General features: G+C 29.2%; 1 protein-coding gene across 1 annotated transcript; it reads left to right on the forward strand.

Annotated features, from left to right (window-relative positions):
* The first annotated feature begins 1,381 nt into the window (after positions 1-1,381).
* Positions 1,382-19,307, forward strand: LOC111303488 (putative LRR receptor-like serine/threonine-protein kinase At1g74360). Its single transcript, XM_089765983.1, has 2 exons — positions 1,382-1,488; positions 17,014-19,307. Exons 1-2 carry the CDS (start codon positions 1,425-1,427, stop codon positions 19,146-19,148), a joined length of 2,199 nt encoding a protein of 732 aa, XP_089622109.1. The 5' UTR covers positions 1,382-1,424; the 3' UTR covers positions 19,149-19,307.
* The last annotated feature ends 2,814 nt before the right edge of the window (positions 19,308-22,121 follow it).

Raw genomic sequence — 22,121 nt, forward strand, 5'->3', positions numbered from 1 at the left:
TAAACTCAATAATTTACACGTTAATATGAATTATGAAATGATAAATTTTATGATTTAACGTATTTAACATAAAATAAATATCATACATATATATGAGTTATCAATTCTAACAATTAACATAATTTGTGAGAAATATACAAATTTCACCATCGGTGTTGTATAGAAAACAAATTAACACTATAAGAATTTTTTTTTTCTTTTAGGATAGAGTTATAGAGTTAAATTGTTACGTTTGGTAATGTGAACGATGCCATATGGCAAAAAATTTCAGCCCCTAATTATAATGTGGGAACAAATTTTGTAAAATTTCAGCGGTTTCCATTGTGTGGAAGCAAAAGAAACGCGTGATTAATTTGTATTTGGAATTTGCAAGAGAAAAAGCTGAACCCCTCAATAATTTTAATCTGGTATACTCCAGTGGTCTACAAAGCCCTGATTACATGCCAAATGAAGGTATTAGGGTATTTTTTTTTTTTGTAATTTTAATTATTGGAGTTTGAAACTAAAATTCTTACTTGATGTTGATATTATTTAATTATTAATTTATTGGTTGAAACCTAAAATTTAATTTAATTAATTTATATTATATTTAACATATTTAAAATTTAAAATTTAATAATTATAATTTTTTTATCTCGAGATTATGGTTTTTTTTTATATAAAAAACAACTCACTGGTTGGTATAATTTTAGCTGACTAAGAGTAATTAACAAAATTAATTAAGTAGAATCTTGACTAAATCATATTGGGGGCCTTTAAATAAAAAAATCCAATTATTATAAAATAAAATTTTATAAATGGATAAATTTTAATCTAATTAATTTATATTTGATAAAGTGCTTATGTTCTACTTAATGAAAAAAGCTAACTTTGTGATTTAAAAAAAAAAAAAATTCTAGGGAGTTAATATGAAATCATTATCAATGTGTCTTACTCTTAGAAAGATCGATTCTTTTTCCCATAAACAAGAAAATACATGGAAATTCTAATATGTATATGTGACAGTGTTGAACTGAATAAGATTTAATTTAAAATTAATTAATAATAGATTAAAAAATTTAATAAATATAAAATAACATCACTTAATATTAACCACTTCGTTAATATATATTATGTTGATGGAACATTTTTTTTTTTTAATAAAGAAGATTGAAGGGAAAAAAGAAATTGTACATTCAAATTTCAGATTTAAATGCCATTGATTTTTCGAAGCTTGGTCTCTGGTCGTCAGTGCAAGTGCTGTGTTCTTCCACTGACTTTTCAAATACACGTTTACAACTTTTTACTATATTATTATTTTTCTGTCTTAGTCCAAAATTCATTTTCTCATTTCTTCTCATGTTTTCATTTGATGGGTGTTTAAGTAACTCATTATTGCAAAAGTAAATTGTCTGACAAAAGTGAAGAAGAAGAAGAAGAAGATCATGGCAGGAGACCAAGCTGTTACATGTCGTTTCACTTTGTTTATATTCTTAATCCTGATTACAGGTATGTTACAATCTTTTTTTATCAGTTTTGTTCTAGTTTAATTAGATTCTAAGTTCTAGTTCCAATAGATAAATGATTACAACAATTCTGCGTATAGGAGTATCATTTCTTACTTATATTCAGTTATTGATTGGCGTTTAAAGAGCTTAAAATCTTGCTGTTGATATTAAATTTTCTTATGCATGCATGAAAATCTTTCATGGGGCAGCTTTTTTTTGTTTTTTTTTTTTTTTAATTTCTGTTAATAAATTGATTTTGTAATTTTCAAGGTTGATTCTGTTGACTTATTGCAAATTTATTTCAGTAGTCATGTTTTGTAGTCATGTCTGAGTTTAAGGAATGCCATATCCATTTTGAGGATTATTAGATAATTAAAAAAACAAAAAGAGTGGTTATCAATTATATTTGATTAAATGCGATTGTTCAGATAAATAAAATTTAATTTTTTAATGAAATTTTAAAATTAATTAAAATTTTATTTAACAAATAAATTTTGATCTGTTAAATACAATTTAAGTTTAGAAGTACGATTACGCTTGGTAAAAAATTAGTACCCTCTACAATACCTGTCCAAGAACTATACCAATTAATCTTGTGTAATTTTTTAATGTTGACAAATGTGGTCTTAATTTTGATATTTAAAATTAATTTTCTTAACTCCCTTTATTTATCATAAATTTTGTTTTTTTATTTTATTTTTTTTGAAACCTTGATATTGAAAATTTCTTAAAATATTCAAATATGTTAGTAACATTAAGAGAAATTTTTTCATCTAAGAATTTATTAAGAATCAATTCTTGGATTTTCTTAGAATTTCATCATCGAAAACTCTTGTATATTTTTTAATTAATTAATGCAAATAATATTCATATATTATTATATGTAACCTTGTTAAAAAAATAGTACTCTTTTCTTTTATTTTTCTTCCATTTTTAATTAAAAAATAAGTAAATAAAAACTTTTTTGTATTGAATATCTTTCTAAATACTCTAATATTTTGGTAACATTTTATAAAAATATTCTCACCTAAAGATTTTTAAGAAATCACTATTCAAAATTTTTTAAAATCTCTTCCTTGAAATTGCAAAAAAATTATTTGTCATCATTTTATTTTTTTAAAAGAAAAATGTTGTTAATTTTCACATTTTTCTCATTTTTGTTGATGGGTATAAGAGAGAAGAATTTTTTTTATTGATAAATTTTTATAAACACTCAAATACGTTGGTGGTGTTTAAAAAAAATTATCACCTAAAGATTTTATAGGAATAACTATGTGGTTTTCCTTAAATCTCATTATCGAAAAAATTTTTTCTTTACTAATTTTTTTAATTTATTAAAGTTTTTACTTTTTTTTCCTTTTTTAAAAAATATATATTCAATCTAAAAATTTTAAAAAAATTAAATATGCAAAGATAAACAAATAAATAACTTATCAAAATATGTAAAAAAAATTTAAAAAATAAAAAGTTACCCAAAAAAGGATTGATCAAAATTTGTCAACGGTTTGGGTGGTCAAGAGCTATTTAAGAATCTATCAACGGTTCAGCAATGATTTTTCTACGGTTCATGAGTAGTTCAAAGCGACTTAGTTTGGTTCGTTTATGATTTGGAGTGGTTCATGAGTGGTTTAGTTGAACTAGTTCAAGCTGGCCAAGGGAGGAAGGCATGTGTTGGGTGTGTGGACCTTGGGTCAGGTTCAAGTCCCCGAACGAGTCAAGTAAGTTTTTCTCTTTTTCTTTAGTTATAAAAGCTAAAAAAATTTTTCAATTCATTTTTCTCTTCCCTTCTCTCTCTACATTCCCTTTCTTTCTAACCCTCTTTTCATTATCTCCATACAAATGTTGGTAGCCACTTTAAACCTAGAATTTTGCCATCAATCATTGTGTTATTGTCATCCACTGTTGTCAGCTATCAGTTGTCAGTTATCAGTGTAGAAAAAATTTTAAAAGTATAAAAAAAATCCTTTCTTTCTTTTTCTTATTTTCTAGTTGGTTTTGCCCAAAACAACTTTGAACTGCCTTAATCTAGATTTAAAGTCACAGCCTAAAACTTCAATATGCCCTTTCTTTCCATCGATTAAACACCTCTTCCTCCTTTTAATATGTGTTTCTCAACCCGCTGCCTTCATTTCCTCTAAAAACTAAGCCATAAATTGCCTAGAATGGATTTAATTTATTTATTTTTTTTGGCTTTGTTTTTTTGTGTTTTTTTTTTTGTTTTTCTATGTTCTTTTGACTTGTGTTGATTATGGCCCCCTTTGAAGATGTAATTTTTTTTATAGTTGAGATTTTTTAGGATGATAAGCTTCAGTAGGCACTATTTTAATGGTGGTAACTTTAGGTTTATTTGTTTCTGGTAAGTTCGGGTGTTTTGGAGATGTTGGTGATAGGGCAATAGGTGTATTATGATGAAGGTTTTTTTATGGAGTATTCTTCTGCAAAAATTGGCCTCATTATTTACATTGATTTCAGTTAGGATTTATTGTGTTTAGGTTGAGATCAAATCCCATAATTTTAAGGATTAAAATTAGTTTGCTAGTTGATTTTTCGTTGGTCACGGTGGCTATATTAGATTGAAATGTTAGGGTAGCTGGTAGGGTGGCTTTGAAGGGATAGGTACTGGTGTCGTACACAACACTGTGCTTTAGTTTCTTTCTTTTTTAAAATTTTTTTTCCTTTAATTGGTTAATTTTTAATTAAACTAACTAATTAATTCTAATTAAAAAAATGGGCTTAAATTGAAATTTGGATTTTGTGCTTTCAAACCCAATTGAATTGGATTTAACCTATATGAATTTTGAATTAGACTTAAGGCTTTTCAACCTAATTAACTTGGACTTCAGATTTTTTGACTTAATTGACTTAAATTGATTTGAATTGAATTTTATCCATGCAATCGAGCCACCTGAGCCCAAATAAGCAACTCAAATAAGATATTTGAACGAATATGAATTGAGACTTATTTCAATTATCGTAGACAAAATTAGGTATCTATAGTTGTCGTTCTTGTATAATGTTGACAATCAGGAATAAGGTAAAGAGAATAGATATAAATTTTGATTAGGCTAACCAATTTACTCTTTGGACAAGATATAAACAAACCACTCAAAAAACTTATAAACATGCTAAATTTACATTTGAATGAATTAATTTACACACACTCAAAAAGCTTTTTATTTTTATTTTTTATTTTTTTTGGAAATTTTGCAAACTAATACTGATAAATTTAAAGGCTGCCTCAAAAGCTCTTCTCACCAAAGGCTTTACAACTTTTTAAAAGTTGAAAGGAAAGCTCTTCTCACCAAAGGCTTCACAACTTTTTGAAAGTTAAAGCGAAAGCTCTTCTTGCAAGAGACTCCACAATTTTGAAAGTAAATTGAAATGAAAACTTCTCTCACTATAAGTTTTATAACTTAAAATAAAAATAAAAACTCCTTTTACCAAAGGTTCTATAACTTTAAAAATAAATGAAAACTCTTCTTATAAGAGGTTCTACAATTGTAAAATAGATTGAAATGAAAACTCCTATCACAAGAGGCTCTATAACTTGTCATAACGTATTGGTCTGGTAACTTGATTGCTAAATGTAAAAAATTAGGAGTTGCCACCAATAATTTTTATTTAGGTGTGATTGACTACTTGTCTTTATCTTTTAATAAACCTTAAAATTAATTAAGCTTTTTTAAAAATATTTTGGTCTACGAATTGAAGCTAGATTTGAGAATACGGTTACGTATGAGGAATGTTGTAGTACTTTCATGTCACTTGTATGAAGATGGCATCAATTAATTTTGTATTATCCATTAAACTTGACAAAGCTTTTTTTTTTTAAATTCAAGATAATTTAATATTGAAAATTATTCTTAAATTACTTTGATCTTTCAACAAAAATTCAAGAATATACCCTGACTCAGGAGTATTCAAAATATCTATTGATCTTTTTGAAGGGGCTTCATTGTTGGATTAAAAAATATATTTTTTAATTTTTTATTAGAATCTTTGATATTGGATAATTTTTGAAATACTTTAATATTTTAGCAGCATTTAAAAAATAATGCCTCACATAGGAAATTACATCGAAATTGTTATTGCAATTTTCTAGCAATTTCATCATTAGAAGATTAAAAAAATTTTATTTTATTTTTTTAGTTTTAATAAAATTCACATTTCAAGTTTTTCCTAAATATTCTCAAAATTTTATTCTAAGAAAAAAAATTGATATTTCAACCTTTTCTTTATCATTTTTCAAAATTTATATTTTCAAATTTTTCGAAACAAAAGTTTTATTTATTTTATATCATTCTTATTTTCAAAGATATTTTAAGAAAAAAATGATATTTTAACTTTTTTCTTAATATTTTTCAAATAAACAAAATTTTTTATTTTTTATTTTCGTTTTTTTTTTATTTTTTAACTCTTTAATATCTAAGTGAAATTAAAAATTAATTTAAAAAATTCATCAAAATAATCTCTTTAAAAAATAAAGATGATATTCTTTCGTAAAAAAAATAATTATTTAGATTTCCTCCAATATCTAAGTAGGGTTTTAAAATTATTTTGCTTAAAACTATCATTCTATTTTTTATTTTCAAAAAATTAAAGTAATTTTCATACTCATCAATGCTTTCAAAAAAGAAATTAAAATAAATGCAATAATTGATAATATAAGCCCAAAACTATAAAAAAAATTCAATTGAAGTTGAGTTAAAGTCCAAAAAGTTAAGTGGCCTAACGAAAATAAGCCTTTGGGTTAAAAAAGTGTAGGTCGGGTCGAGCTTTTTGGACCCAAGTTGGTTGCCTGTTTATACTTTCTCTTTTTTTTTTTTTTACATTTTTTAATATTTTTCTAAAAAAGGCCGTTTACCATTCCCTTTGACTTTCAAACTTTCTTTTCCTTCCTCATTTTTTCCTTTTTTCTCATTTTTTTCTTTTTTTTTCCCTACATCGCAGACTTGACGGTTTTCTATTTCTTTTACTTTTCTACATCTTCCTTTTTCTGTTCTTTCTTTCATTGTCGAATAGTTCATTCTTTTTCTCTTTTTTTTTTTTTGGTTTTTCCTGCCACGGTCTCGACCTTTTTTTTTTTTCATTCTCTTATTTTTTCCTTTTTTTCAACCGTCAATTTGTGCCTTTTTTCATTTTTTTTTGGCCAAAATAGCCTCTTCTTTTTTTTTTCTCTCAATTGGTGTGAACCGAGACCCATTACTCTTTTTTTTTTACATCAATTACAGCTGTTAAATTTTTTTTTTAGGTTCTTCACTAATTGGTGAGGACTATGGTGGTTGTGCTTTTGGTGCTGTGTTCCCTTGCAAGGGATATGATTGAATATATTTAGGCTGTGAGTTTCAGTTCCTATTGAAATTTTGTTGCTAGGATGGTTTTTGTGAGGTGAGGTTAGTTTTCAGTGGTTAGAGGTTTTGATAAATTGGCAAATGGGTTTTGTAAGGTTTGGGATTTTCAAAAAATGTAAGGGGAATTGATTGATTTTTTTTAGCTGAGTTGTTAGGTATTTTAGGTTGTATGGTGATGGGGAGGGCGTTGGTTGTACTTATGACTGTAGTGAAAAGTGATGCTTTTTTGGTCTATTGTGTGTGATGATGGGTAAAAAAAATTTTGCTTGAAAAATTGACCCTTTTTTTTTTTATTTATGATTTTCATCTTCGTTTATGGAATGAATTAGGGGCTCAAATCTAAGATTTTTTGGGATCACAAAAGATTTTGTATTTGGCCGATGAGAGTGGTTAGAGTGGTTGGTAGCTTAATTTCAGTTGCCAACCCTTTGTCGAATTTAAAAAAAATTGACTTTTTTTAAATTAATTAATAAAATAATAATAATATATGTATAATAATTGTATCTAATAAATAATAAACATGATCAAAATGCTCGTAAAAGTTTAAATTGGACACATTAAAATTGAAAATACAATTCGAATTCATTTCGATCAATCTGAACAAAATTAGATAACTACAATTGTCTCTCTTTTCATTACTGAGAATTAGTAATAGAGTAAAGACAAAAAAGATAACGATTTTGTCTTGGCAGACACATACAAAAAACCAAACATTAAACATGAAGATTTTTTTTTTTTGTTTTGGTTTTTTAAATAAATTGAAAACTTATGACAGCTTTTGAAAAGAATGATATGACTTGAACTAAATTGAAGTTTAAAAGTGAAATGACCTGGATTGAGCCAAAGTCAAAAAATAAAGTGACTGAGATTAAATCGTAAGTTAAAAAATTAAATGACCTGAACTGACTTGAAGTCAAAAATAAAATAACCTAAATTGAACCAAGTCTAAAAATGATTTGACTTGGACTGAACTGAAGTTTGAAAATTAAATGACTTGGATTGAACTGAAGTTTGAAAATGAAATGATCGGGACTGAGTTATGAGTTAAAAAATGAAATGACCGAGATTAAACTACAAGTTGAGAAATGAAATGATTGGGATTGAATCACAAGTTGAAAATGAAATGATTGTGAATGAACTACAAGTCGAAAATGAAATAACAATAGGGACTGGACCACAAGTCAAAAATGAAATGACTAAGACTAAACCATAAGTTAAAAAGAAAATGACCGAAACTGAACCACAAGTCAAAAATGAAATGACTGAGATTGAATCGAAGTCGAGAAAGAAATATCCGAGACTAAATCACCAGTTAAAAATGAAATGATTGGGGTTGCTTGGACAAAATATCACTAAAAGATTCCAAAATTACTCGAATATTGCTATCGGGTTATTTTGAAAAAGCTCGGATATGAGCATTGAAAAAATATTTTAGATATCACCATTGAAGAGAATGCAAATATTTTTGGATATCACCACTAAAAAAGGCTCGGATATCACCAATGAGAAAATATACAAATAACTTTAGATATTACCACTAAAAATATCACCATCAAGTGAATGTGGATAATTTTAGATATCAACACCAAATAGAACTCGAATATAATAATCGAGTAAATATAAATGACTTTGAATATTGCTATCGAAAAGAACTCAGATATCACCACCAAGAACATGTAAATGACTTCGGATACCACCACTAAAAAAATATGAAAATTTAGAATTGGATACTCGAATATATCACCAAGTGACTTTGGAAAAAAACTTAATTAGAACATTTTTCTTTATTGATGCCAACTTCATTACGTTTAATAACTTTGTGCTAACTAGATTAGGGTTATAGTGCCAGCTAAATTGAGTTTAAAATCTGGGCACCAACTAATCCATGGTTTAATGCCAACTAGTATGGGCTTGGATGTTAGCTAATGTGGGTTTAAAGTGTCAGCTAATTTGGGTTTAAATCTTATCAATGCCAACTAAATTAGGCTTCAAATTTGAGTACCAGCTAATCTGGTTTAAATATTTTTAAAGCTAACTAAATTGGTTCAAATCTTAGTAGTGTCAGCAAAATTAGACTTAAAATTTAGGTGTTAACTAATCTAGGTCTAATGTGCCGGCTAAACTAGATTTAAATTTTATCTTGAATCAATCTAATCTTAAAAATATCATTTTTATTTTCAAAAGTTCTCAAACATCTTTCTCTTTTTAAAAGATTTTTTTGTTTTTCTTATTTTTTGGATATCATTTCTCTTTTTTCCTGGATAACACTTTTTTTTTCTTTTTTTGATACTTTTCCTTTCTTTGTGTTCTTTTTTAATTTTTTCTTTCAAAAGATTGTTCTTTTTCTTTTCTTTTTTCTTTGACAAACTTTTTCCTTGATATTTTCTTTCTTTTTTTTTTCAAAACTCAAAAGAACATTCATATCTCTTATTTCTCCTTAATGTTTGCAAAATTCACAAATGCAACTATGATGCAAATATCTGATTAAATGATGAAAATGTAATATCTTTACACCAATGTAAATGATTACAAATGCAAAATTCTTTTTTGATGATTAAAATACAAATGTCTTTTCCATGATATGAATGTTCCTAATAAAGATGCTTAACAAAGATGTAAATGCCAACGTTCTTTTCTTGTAGATACTCCATGAAAATGTAAATAAACCATGAAATGTAAGTTTTATCCATATGATGCAAATGTCTCTAAACAAATGTAAATGTCTCTTAAGGAAGTAAACGCAGAATGCAAAAATGCAATGCAACATACAGAAATGCAAATATAGATTTTTTTTCCAAGATGCAAATGTAGATGATTGACTACCATAATGTAAATGCATATATATATATTTTTTTCATTTTTTTCAAATAAAAATCTGTATTCAAATTCTCACTATTCAAAAATTTACTGTTCACTTAAATGTGATCTCTGTATTCTGTACAAAATGATTGACTCTTCTTTACACTTTCTAAAGTAATCACAAAATTACCTCACATAATGTATTCTATAAAAAATTAAAAACATGTAACTTTCAAATCTCTTGAAAATTGATGATAATTATTGGAAATATCCAAAAACGGGGTTAATCAACAATTTAATTTTTTCTTTGGTTGAAGGGCTTTACTAGGATCACAGTTCAAAAAAAGGGGGGTTGTTCTTTTATCTAGGTTCACAAATGGAATAATTTTTCAAAAACATTTTTCTTCCATGAAAATCAAACATGATTTGACCCTCTATTAATTTCCTAACGTGATACTTTGATATGTGTCAAAATTAACATTCAGTTTTAGGCAACGTGCCAAATTTTGATGGCACGTAGGGAAGAAATAAAGTTTTGGACTTTGGGTTTTTAATCTTTTGAAAGATATAAGATCTTCAATCGGTATTGATCTCTAAAAAATCTTCCATATTTGTTGCTATTTCTTTTTCGACCTCTTTTTTTGGTAACAAACTTGGAAACTCCTTTTTTAAGAATCTCATTTGGTACTAACATGGTTATTTCTACTATAGACTATCTTTTTAAGGTTTTCACCATAGAACTCCATTATTCATTCTCCTTTTTTTTTATTATTTTTAATGGTTTTATCATGCACACTAACATTCAAAATTTTCACAACAAGAATTAATTCATATAACATAAAAGTTCCTAACATCGAAAGACAAAATAAAAGCTCACAAATTAGTAGCTGGTATGTATAATTTCTAAGAATTAAACTTTTTAATTCAAATGTCTATGTTTGATCAAAATGAACTTTTCATGATTTGTAATGTAGGTTAAGATTCAGGATTATGAAAGAAAGGATAGATAGGCTCAAAATGCATATTTGAGGTTAATGAAACCAAAGATCAATCATAGCTTGTTAAGCATTTCCTTTGAGATATTTGTCTTGTCTTCGGCAAAGCCTTCGTCTTATTATTTCACTATCAGTTTTTGACTTTTTTAATTTTTTTTTTCAAATTTAAAACTCAATCCATAGATGTTTGCCTTTTAAAATAAAAGCATTCTTTTCCTTCAATAAGACTTTATTATGAATGAATCTCGAACATGTAGTTTTTTTTTTCTTAGTATGGAGGATGATCCTTGATCAGGGTTCATGTAGAAGAAAATATTTTGATAGGCTTACAAGGGTAGCAAAAGGGGATAATTTTTTTCTATTTATAAAGCATAGTGAAAGATGATCATTCATCATTTCAAACACAATCACTTAAATTGAAGAGCAGGTATTTGTGAAGAATAAGAAACATAATTTTTCTTTTTTTTTTGGATTTTTGTTTTTTTTATTTGAATATTTTGAGTGCACAATGTAACCAGCAACAATTTTTCTTTTTTTTGCTTTTTTTTAAAAATGATGCCCCAATATTTTTATCACTCGGGTTTACTAGGAAAATCATGCTACATCAAGTGTCTCGAATTCCAACTTGATGTGCATTCCAAATAGTCTCATTTTGGTTTCATATTGTTTACTTTTTTAGTAAAATGAAAGGGAAAATTTTGATTAAAAACTTTTCTTAAGTGATGAAAAGTTGGTTTCTTTATGGCCTCGCTTTAGGTAAACAAGTTATGGCATTTATGAGTATTTGATTGTTAAAAGAGAGTTGGATGGTTTTGGATAATTTAGGGTAGAACATAATTTTGACACATCATATCTCCCACATTTAAGTTCTTGAGAGAATATCATGTTTGATTTTCAAAGAATTCAAAATTAATTTTTAAAATTGGTTCATTTTGTTCATCACCCAATGAAAGTTTCTACTCTTAATATCATGTTAAACCACAATGGAAACAAGGTTCATACAACCCAAACTTATGCCCCTCAAAGAATTAAGTCCAAATTTGAAATGTGAAAGAGGTCAACTAAAAAAATGATTTTTGATATGAGTTTATTTCCAATAATGATCACCAATCTTTTCGAAACTCAAATTTTATGTCATCTTTCTTATTCTCATGATCTAGACATCAAAATATATGAGGCTTTTATTTCAAAAAAAATTTTAGTTCCTAAAAATTTTTTTACAAATGGAGTGATGAATGTCACTTAAATCGTTACACTATTTTATCACAAATTTATTTATACAATTGTCAAATTATAATATTAAACATATACAAACTTCAAAGTAAATAAAAAATCTCTTTCATTGGTGCCTTTTAAAAAATTCAACTTTGATGCATAAATGGAAATGTCCCTAAAAGATTAAACTTAAGATATCTAAGAAAAGAAAAAGTTAAACTTTTAAAACTTTTCCTTTTTTATTAATTTTTATGGAAAGTTCAAAAATAATTTTACCCTCTAAAGCATACATTGATAGATGTACCTTTCTTTATTGAGATCGAATACAAAGTATTTATAAAGATGATGCAGATTTATGTACCAATGATATACATGAAATGCAAAAATATTTTCAATGATAAATCATGTATTTGCATGATTGATTATGCACTTGCAATGCAACAATATTTACTATGCACATGAAATTAACATATTCACATGAAATGTAATTTACCTTGTGGTGTGATCGAAATTTTTATTATCTTTTTTTTTTTTACTTTTTTATATTTGTTTTTAAAAGAAACTTAAAAAAACCCATTTGATTTTTTTTAAATGAAATGAAAGAAAATAACATTTTTTTTTCAATATATTGAAATAAAAACTTTATACAATCTCTTGACGAAATCAATTTAACAACACATAGAAAAATTACAAAACTAACAAGAAAATACAAAAAGGATACAAAAAAGCTCTTTCATGTGACCTAATCAAGGTGCATTCTATAAAAATTCGGCATGGCTTTATCTAGGGTTGGCCTCTTAAGGTGCACTATATGTAGGGTTTAAGGTCTGATATAGTTCCCAAAATTTTCCTCACTATCGTCTACACTGGACTAGTAAGACAATTTGATCCTTACCTATGATAGGCTATAATTGAAAAAAATTTAATTTGAGTGGGAGTATTTCGTTAGCCACTACGGAGACAATAAAATTTCACAAAACCTTAGGTACTATACTCCTTCTTAGAGGAATGAAGCTCGACTATAGAACTTATGTTATGCACATGCAGGATGAATGATAAAATATTAAAATACTGAAATTAAAATTAATAAATAAAAGAAATCAAAATTTTGAAAATCAAAAGAGAAACAAAAGAAGATTTTTTTTTTTTATAAAAAAACACAAGATAGGATAACATAAAATCAAATACTGCCTTGACTCTCTTGGTTTCCAATGGAGTCGCCAAGCTATCATAATGTATCCGTTTGAAAATTTGATTGTTAGACTAAAAAAATTAAGAATTACTACCAATATTTTTTGTTTAGATGTAATTGGTTACGTCTTATCTTTTAATAAACCTTAAAATTAATTAAGGTTTATTAAAAATCTTTTAGTCTATAATATAAGCTCGATTCAGAAGTACGATTATGTATGGGGAATGATGTATCACCCCCATAATGCCTATCTGAAGACTTTACCAATTGATTTTATGTTATCTATTAAACCTGACAGTTTTTAAAAAAATTCAAAAAAAATTAAAATTAAAAATTATTCTTAGATTACTCTAATATTTCAGCAGAAATTCAAGAATGTTTCCTAACTTCATGAGTATTCAAGATATCTATTGACATTCTTGAAGGAATTTTGTTATCAGGTTTAAAAATATTTTTTTATTAGAATCCTTGAAATTAGGTAATTTTCTAAATATTCTAATATTTTAGTAGTATTTGAAAAATAATACCTCATATAGGAATTTACATTGAAATTGCTCTTGCAATTTTTGAGTAATTCCATCATTGAAAGATTAAAAATTTTTTACTTTTTTATTTTTAGTTTTAAGAAAAATTGACATTTCAAAGTTTTCCTAAGTGTTCTAAAAAATTCATTCTATGAAAAAAATTAATATTTCAAACTTTTCCTTATCATTTTTCAAAATTTATATTTTCAAAATTTTTTAAAACAAAATTTTTTTTTATTTCATTTTTATTTTCAAAGGATATTTTAAATAAAATTGATATTTCAACTTTTTTCGAAATATTTTCAAAATTTTATTTCAAGAAAAAATTTGATATTTTAGCTTTTTCCTAAGCATTTTTTAGTAAAACAAAAATTTTCATTTTCATTTATTTAATTTTTTAACTCCCAATATCTAAATGAAATTAAAAATTAATTTAAAAAATTCACAAAAATAACTTTTTCAAAAAATAAAGATAATATTGCTTTGTAAAAAATAATTATTTAAATTTCCTCCAATTTATAAGTAGGGTCTTCAAAATTGTTTTACTTAAAACTATCATCTTTTTTTTTTTTCAAAAAATTAAAGTAATTTCCATACTCATTAATGCCTTAAAAAAAAGAAATGAAAATACATGCAATAATTGATAATATAGGCCCAAAGCTATATATATAAAAAAAAAACTCTTTAGTTGAACTTAAATTGAAGCCTAAAAGTCAAGTGGCCCAACCAGAATAAGCTTTTAGGTTAAAGGAAGATGGGTCATATTGGGCTTTTTGAACCCAGGTCAGCTTGCCTATTTATGATTCTTCATTTTTTATAGTTTATTTTTTAATATTTTTCTAAAAATGGCTGGTTACCTTTCCTTTTGACTTTTCAAACTTTCTTTTCTTTCCTTATTTTTTTCTCTCCTTATTTTTCTTCTTCTCTTTCATTTCTTTTTTTTTTTCTTTTTTTTCCTTCTTTCTTTCCTATGTCGTGAACTTGATGGTCCTCATTTTTTTTTTCTCTTTTCTTATCAAATGACTCTTTTTTTTTTTAGTTTTTCATCATCATTGCCATCGACCTTCTTTTCTCTTTCTTTTTTTCTCATTTTTTTCTTTTTCTTCTTATCTTCTTTTTTTTCTTTTTTCCAATTGTTGATCCGAGCCTTTCTATCCTTTTTTTAGTCGAAATAGCCTCATTCTTTTTATTTTTTCTCATTTTTTTTAATTGGGTTGTTAGGTATTTTAAGCTTTGCAGTGATGGGGAGGGCATTGGTTGCTGTTAGTGGCTGTAGTGAAAGGTGATGATTTTTTGGTCTATTAGGGGTGATGATGTGTAGAGGAAATTTTGTTTGAAAAATCAACCTCTTTTTTTATCTGTTATTTCCATCTTCATTTAAGGAATGAACTAGGGGCTCAAGTCCTAGATTTTTAAAATCTTAGATTTTTTGGGATTACAAAGACTTTAGGTTTGGTCAGTGAAGATGGTTAGCGTGGTTGGCAACTTAATTTTAATTGCCAGCCCTTAGCCAAATTTGAAAATTTTTTTGACTTTTTTCTTTTTTTAATTAATTAATTAGTATAATAATAATAATAATAATAATAATAATAATAATAATAATAATAATTGTATCCAATAAACAATAAACATGATCAAAATGCTTATAAAAATTTAAATTAGACACATTAAAATCTCGAATGCAACTTAGATCCATTTTGATCAATCTCGTCAAAATTAGATGTTTACATATCTTTAAAATAGATGCGATAACTCGGAGATTATAGTTAAAGGTTTTACAAATTGTGTCTGGAAGTGTCAATGGTTATGTCCAGAGATTTTTAAAATTTCCTATCTTGGAAATCTTAAAAAAAAACTCAACATTTTCAATTCTAAAAAACTTTTCCAATTTTTCTAAACACTTTTCCTTTCTCATCTTGGAGGTCTTAAATAGCAACATTGTAAACTCTACTAGGAAGACTTACAAATCTTTGCTCGAAAGTCTTACAAATCTTGACATTAAAATAGATTTAACTAAAAAACATATGAACCTTGCTTGGAGGACTTAGAATCTATACCTAAAGGTTTTATAATTTCGACACTAAATTAGATTCGGCTCAAAAGACTTATGAATTTTGCCTAGAGGACTTAAAGTCTATGCTTTGAGGTTTTACAAATCGAGAAACTAAAACAGATAAACTCGAAAAATTTACAAATCTTGTCTAAAGGACTTAGAGATTATGCTAAGAGTTTTACAAATCTAGACACATGTGAATGCTCGCTTTCAATTTGGAGCAATTTACGGGCGATTCAATTGAATCAGTCTAAATTGGTCAAGAATAAGGTACGGGTTGGGCATATGGACTCTGGGTCGAGTTTGTGTCCAAGCGCAAAATAAGTCCGAACCGCCTTGATCTAGACCCAAAATCACTGCCTAAAAGTACCCTCTTTTTCCTCCGGCCAAACACTTATTCCTCCTAATATGTTTTTCTCCTACTCGCTGCCTTTTCTCTTCTAAAAACTAGACCATGCAACCGCTTAGAACAGATTTGATCTACTCATTTTTTCTGGCCTTTTTTATGTTTTTGTATTTTTTTCTTCCTTCTGTACGCTTTTAAAATGTGTTGATTGTGGCTCCCTTAGAGGATGTGGTTTTTTAATTTTGTTAATGGATGTTGGGATTTTTTAGGTGGTGGGTCTTGGTGGGCACTGGTGATTTTAATGGTGATAACTTCGAGTCTATTTGTTTTTGGCAAGTTCGGGTGTTTTGGGGACAGTGGTGATGGGGCAATGAGTGTACGGTGATGAAGGCTCGCGTATTGGAATTTTTTTTTTTCAGGGTTTTCTTATTCAAAAATCTGCTTGCTTCCTTTTCGTATTGATTTCAGCTAGGATTTATTGTGTTCAAGTTAAGATCAAATCCCTTAAATTCAACGATCAAAATCAGTTTACCAATTGATTTTCTACCGGTCATGGTGATCATATTGGAATTGCAATGTTAGGCTAACAGGCAGGGTGGCTTGGAGGGGATGGGAGGTGATGGGTGCTGGTACCATAAACTTCACCATGCTCCAGTTTCTGTTTGTGTTTTTTTTAATTAATTTTTTAATTAGTTAAATTTTAATTAAACAAACTAATTAATTTTAATTAAAAGAAAATGGGCCTTAAATTAAAAATTGGATTTTGGGCCTTCAATCCAACTGAATTGGATTAACTTAAATGAATTTTGAGTAAAATTTTAGGCTCTTCAACCTAACTGACAATGATTTCGAATTTTTCAATTTTATCGACTTAAATTGATTTGAAACCAAAATTTATCCATGCAACGGAGCCCGCTTAAGCCTAAACAACCAAACTCAAATAAAATATCTGATGAATTGAGGCCCATTTCAATTAACCTAAACAAAATTAGGTATCTACAAGGAAGATTATGTCTTTGCTTGATGTGTTCGTAAGTTCTGTTATTTACAGGTACTATTGTCGCCGGAAATTGTTTAGACAGAGACAAAGAAGTTCTACTGAATCTGAAATCATTCCTGGAAGAAAAGAATCGCGTAAATCGAGGAAGATACTCAGAATGGAATGCTGACAACTCGACACCATGTCAGTGGCATGGAATATCTTGTTCTCCTGAAGGACAAAGAGTTATTGGAATAGACCTCTCTGACAACTATATTTCTGGTGAAATGTTCAATAGCTTCTCAGCCTTAACCGAACTTCAAGAACTTGATCTCTCAAGTAACACCATTGGTGGAGCCATACCTGACGATTTGAACCTATGCAGAAGCCTTGTATACCTCAACTTATCACATAATATCCTAGAAGGAGAGCTGAACCTGACAGGGTTGAATAGTTTACAGAAGCTTGATTTGTCTACTAATAGGATTCGAGGGGAAATTAAAGTTAATTTTCCAGCAATTTGCAATAGACTGCTTGTTGCAAACCTTTCAACTAATAATTTCACCGGTGGTATAGATAGCTGCTTTGATGAATGCTGGAATCTGCAGTATCTGGACTTGAGCTCCAATAATTTTGTTGGCAATATATGGAATGGATTTGCAAGGCTTGTGGTGTATTCAGTTTCTAAGAACTTTGTTTCTGGGACACTTTCAAGATCAATGTTTACGAGTAATTGTAGTTTGCGGATTTTGGACCTTTCACAAAACAATTTTCGGGGTGAACTTCCAGGGGCGATTTCAAATTGCAAGAACTTGACTATCTTGAATATAGGGGAAAACAAATTTAAAGGGCCAATTCCATTAGAGATGGGGACGATTTCGACTCTTAAAGGTTTGCTCTTGGGGAACAACAGTTTTTCTAGGTTGATTCCAGAATCCCTATTGAACCTGACGAAATTGACCTTTTTGGATTTAAGCAAGAACAATTTTGGTGGGGATATACAAAAGATTTTTGGGAGATTCACACAGTTGAAGTTTCTTGTTCTAGACGGAAATTCATACTCAGGAGGGATTAGTTCTTCTGGTATTCTCAAGCTACTAAAGATTTCTCGTTTAGACCTGAGTTATAACAATTTCTCAGGCCCATTACCTGTTGAAATCTCTCAAACGCAAAGTTTGAATTTCTTGATGCTGGCCTACAATCAATTTACAGGTGCTATACCACCTGAGTATGGAAACTTGCCGCAGTTACAAGCCCTTGATCTCTCCTTCAACAGGCTTTCTGGATCAATCCCACCAGCCCTCGGAAAATTGAGCTCTCTTTTATGGTTAATGCTTGCAAACAACTCCCTTAGTGGTGAAATTCCACCTGATCTCGGAAACTGCAGCAGCTTGTTATGGCTAAACCTCGCCAATAATCAATTTTCTGGAAGAATCCCTGCTGAGTTGGCAAAGATTGGGAGAAATGCTACTTCAACTTTTGAATCAAATCGGCTACGCAATGACAGCATGCTTCCTGGTTCTGGTGAGTGCTCGACAATGAAGAGGTGGATACCAGCAGACTATCCACCTTTCAGTTTTGCGTATACAATTCTCACGAGGAAGACTTGCAGGCACATATGGGATCGGTTGCTTAAAGGTTATAGCCTTTTCCCAATGTGCACTGCCGGTTCAATGGTGAGAATATTACAAATCTCAGGTTATCTTCAACTTAGTGGGAATAAGTTTTCGGGTGAGATCCCTTCAGATGTTGGAATGATGAGGAATTTCAGTATGCTTCACTTGGGTTTCAATGACTTCAATGGTAAACTGCCTGCACAGATTGGACAGTTGCCACTTGTAGTCCTAAATATCACCCAAAACAAATTTTCAGAAGAAATTCCAGCAGAGATTGGGAATCTAAAATGCTTACAGAATGTAGATTTGTCATACAATAATTTTTCTGGCATATTTCCAACAAGCTTCAACAACCTGACTGAACTGACCAAGTTAAACATTTCATACAATCCGCTCATTTCTGGTGTAATTCCATCAACTGGGCAATTGGCAACGTTCGAGAAAGAGTCCTACCTGGGTAATCCACTACTGGATGTTCCAGATTTTATTGACAACAGAACAGATAACCTGCCAAACCATAACCAGAGGCAGAAAACATCTACAAAGTTGGCTGTGCTTGTAGTGTTATTAGCTCTGACACTGGCCTTCTGAGATCTCGGGGTTGTGTTGTACCGATTGAACTTTTTATATATATATATAAAGAAGATAGAAGGGAAGAATGAAAGGTTGTATGTATTAAAATTAGATTCTTAAATTTGAATGTCACTCATTACAAATGGTTTTTTTAGCTACAAGTAAGATGTTAGTTATTGTCTTTGGTGGCTTTAGGGATAAGGTAAGCTTCAAATGGTATTCTTTGTCACCAAGTCTACTAGTCAAGGCGACTACAACAGCCTTTTGCTCTAGATTTTTCACCTATAGGGCTTTCGCATTGAAACACGTAACATAGTCTTTTAAAGACTTGTTTCTACCTTGATGGACTAACATCAGATTCAATATAGTTTTCTTAGTTCTCCTACTGCTGACAAAACGGGAGAGGAAAAAATGGCTAAGCTTTTTAAATGTGATGATCGACCTTGGTTTAAAGCTATAGTACCAAGATTGATCTGCCTTTTTTAGGGTTATGGCCAATCTTTTACACATCAAGGCTTCATTTGCGCCCTACATCTTTATATTAGTTCTATAAAGTTTCAAATGATAAAAAAGGATCAAAGGTACCATCGTAAGTGTCAAGGTCAACATTTTGAATCCCTTTGGGGGTATTATCCTATCAATTTCTTCGGTGAATAACAAAGTCTTCAGGAAATTTAGCTCGTCTTCAAAAGCAGTAGCTTTCCCTTTTAGCTCTTTTTTCATAGCCTACATTCTGGCCTTCAGATCTTTGTTCAATTAGGGTTTTTAGTCGGTTTGTTTGAATTTTTATGTGGTTTCATAGGTGGAGTTGTGGTTGGGATAATGGTGATAAATGGCTAGGGTGGCATGTTCTTCTTCCCTAGTGGCTGAAGAGACCTTAACTCCTTCATAATTCAGTTGTCTCTATATTGGTTGTCTACTAAGGTGATTAGGAGGGTTACTTTTGAGGCTTGAGGTGGTGTTATGCTTTGAACCATTTGTTTGAGGGTTTAGATTTGTTAATTCAAAAGGTTGGAATTGCTCCATGGTTGGTTCTACTTGCATTTACGCAAGTCAATCTATATGTTGGCTATCGTGAGTTTCTGTCCTAGCCGGGACAGTTGGTTTTCCTTTCTCGTTGGCTCTTTTTCTGTGTGGCATGGTGTTTGGCTTGGCTAAAGAATAGGCCTCTTACTTGGCATGTCAAATGTTTATGGTGAACTCCGAGTTAAAGGTAAGGACTTTGAAGTCACGAGAGAAAAAGAACAATTAAGAGCAAAGGCAGAGGGCGTTCCTTACATTTCTGCTTCGACATTCAAGTCAAAGGTTGGCTAAAAAAGGTCAAAAGGAAAAGAAAATAGAAAAGTAAAGGAGAAAGTTAAATTTGATTAGATAGTACCTGAATAGCTCTTTTAATAGGCGAAAGATAAGGGATCTGTAAGGTAAGATGGTGACATGGTTGAGCTAATGTGGCATTATATATGTCAGGTCAATTTAACATGTGAGGTCGACCTAAAAGTAAAAAATGTTCTTGCCTGTCTACTGACAGTATCTAATGAAAAAAAAGACAATTTATCCTCTTAACCAAAAAATACTCCTAACACCATATTTGTAAGAAGTTATGTAAAAGGACCAGTACAAATTAGAGATCTGGACTTCAAAATTTTTTTTTTAATTTTTACTTTGTTGAAAATTATGCTACAATATCATTGGATACTTAGTTCAAATGGTTGATTCAAGTAGTAAAAAAAGTAATTTGTTATCTAGGTTTGAATAGGTTATGATAAGGTAATTTGTTTTGAATTAACTACTGGAATTAACATGAATATATATATATATATATATATTTATGTAAAACCCAAAAATCTCTTTCTCACTTAATGGAAAAAAAAATCTTATGCTCCAATTGTCAATACAAAGCAAGCAACCAAGACAAGGAACCCAAACTTTGGCAGACCTGCTCTCTCCCTTTCTGGGTTAGTAAAATCTTGGGCGATTTGTGAGATCTGCAGCTCAAATTTGGGCCAAGGTGTTTTACCCTAAGACTAGACTTCAGGGCTCTTTTATAGAAGCCCATTCCCAATGCTTATTTTTTTTTTGGATAAATGGTATTTTTATTAATCCAAACAAGCAGAAAAACCCGCTATGAGTCAGCAAATCAACAAATGAAGTGTAGCATCTACCTATAGAACCCCCCCCCCCCCCCCCCCCCCCCATTTTTACGCTTTGCTTCATGCTAATATTCTTGAAAAATTACTATTTATTTACTTACTCTTTATTGCATAACATGCTTTGAATGTGGGGTTTCAAAGTTCACCAATGTAAATTTTAATTTAGATGTAAAAAAATCTAATATATTTTATCTCAATTTATGTACTTAAAACAAGTCTATCAATTTCTTTAGTCGGCCAATCGGGCTTTCTTATATTTTCATCTAATGGGAAAAGAATGATAGACCATTTTTTTTCTCCCTTAAGTTACATGTTTGTCATCTTTTCCTTGCTTGGTAAGTCACGTTCACTCCATTTTTTTTTCCTTGGTCTTTGCTCCCAAATTTCAAAAGGAATTAAGTCGTTGCTGTGTAGGAAGCAAACACGATAACACCCTGGAAATGGCAACCCAAAAATTTCCAAAAGCTAAAGCGGATTAAATCTCGCATCAAGCGATGGTAATATATCTTTGTTTCGGTCAAAGTTTTCGTCAAATTCCATTTCTTTGTCGTGGAAAAAAAATCATGGCTATCTATGTCCTTTATTATGAACAAATAACTTGAACAATCACGTCTAAACTTAATCAAACAAGTAATTTTTTTTTATTTTATTTTAAAGGGCTCTCACATCATAAATTATACCCTCTAATGTGGTGAAATTTTCAATTGAGTTCCTAAATATACACTAAATCCAGCAGTTTCGTTAACAGTACAAGTAAAAAGAATTTATTGAGTCAGGATGATAATTTTCTAAAATAAAAATACATATATTTATCAGTAAATTGAAGACAGAAATTTTCAAA

This window comes from Durio zibethinus, chromosome 9, assembly GCF_047325235.1.
Source record: "Durio zibethinus cultivar Kanyao isolate XHJ-2024 chromosome 9, ASM4732523v1, whole genome shotgun sequence".
Taxonomy (NCBI): Eukaryota; Viridiplantae; Streptophyta; class Magnoliopsida; order Malvales; family Malvaceae; genus Durio; species Durio zibethinus.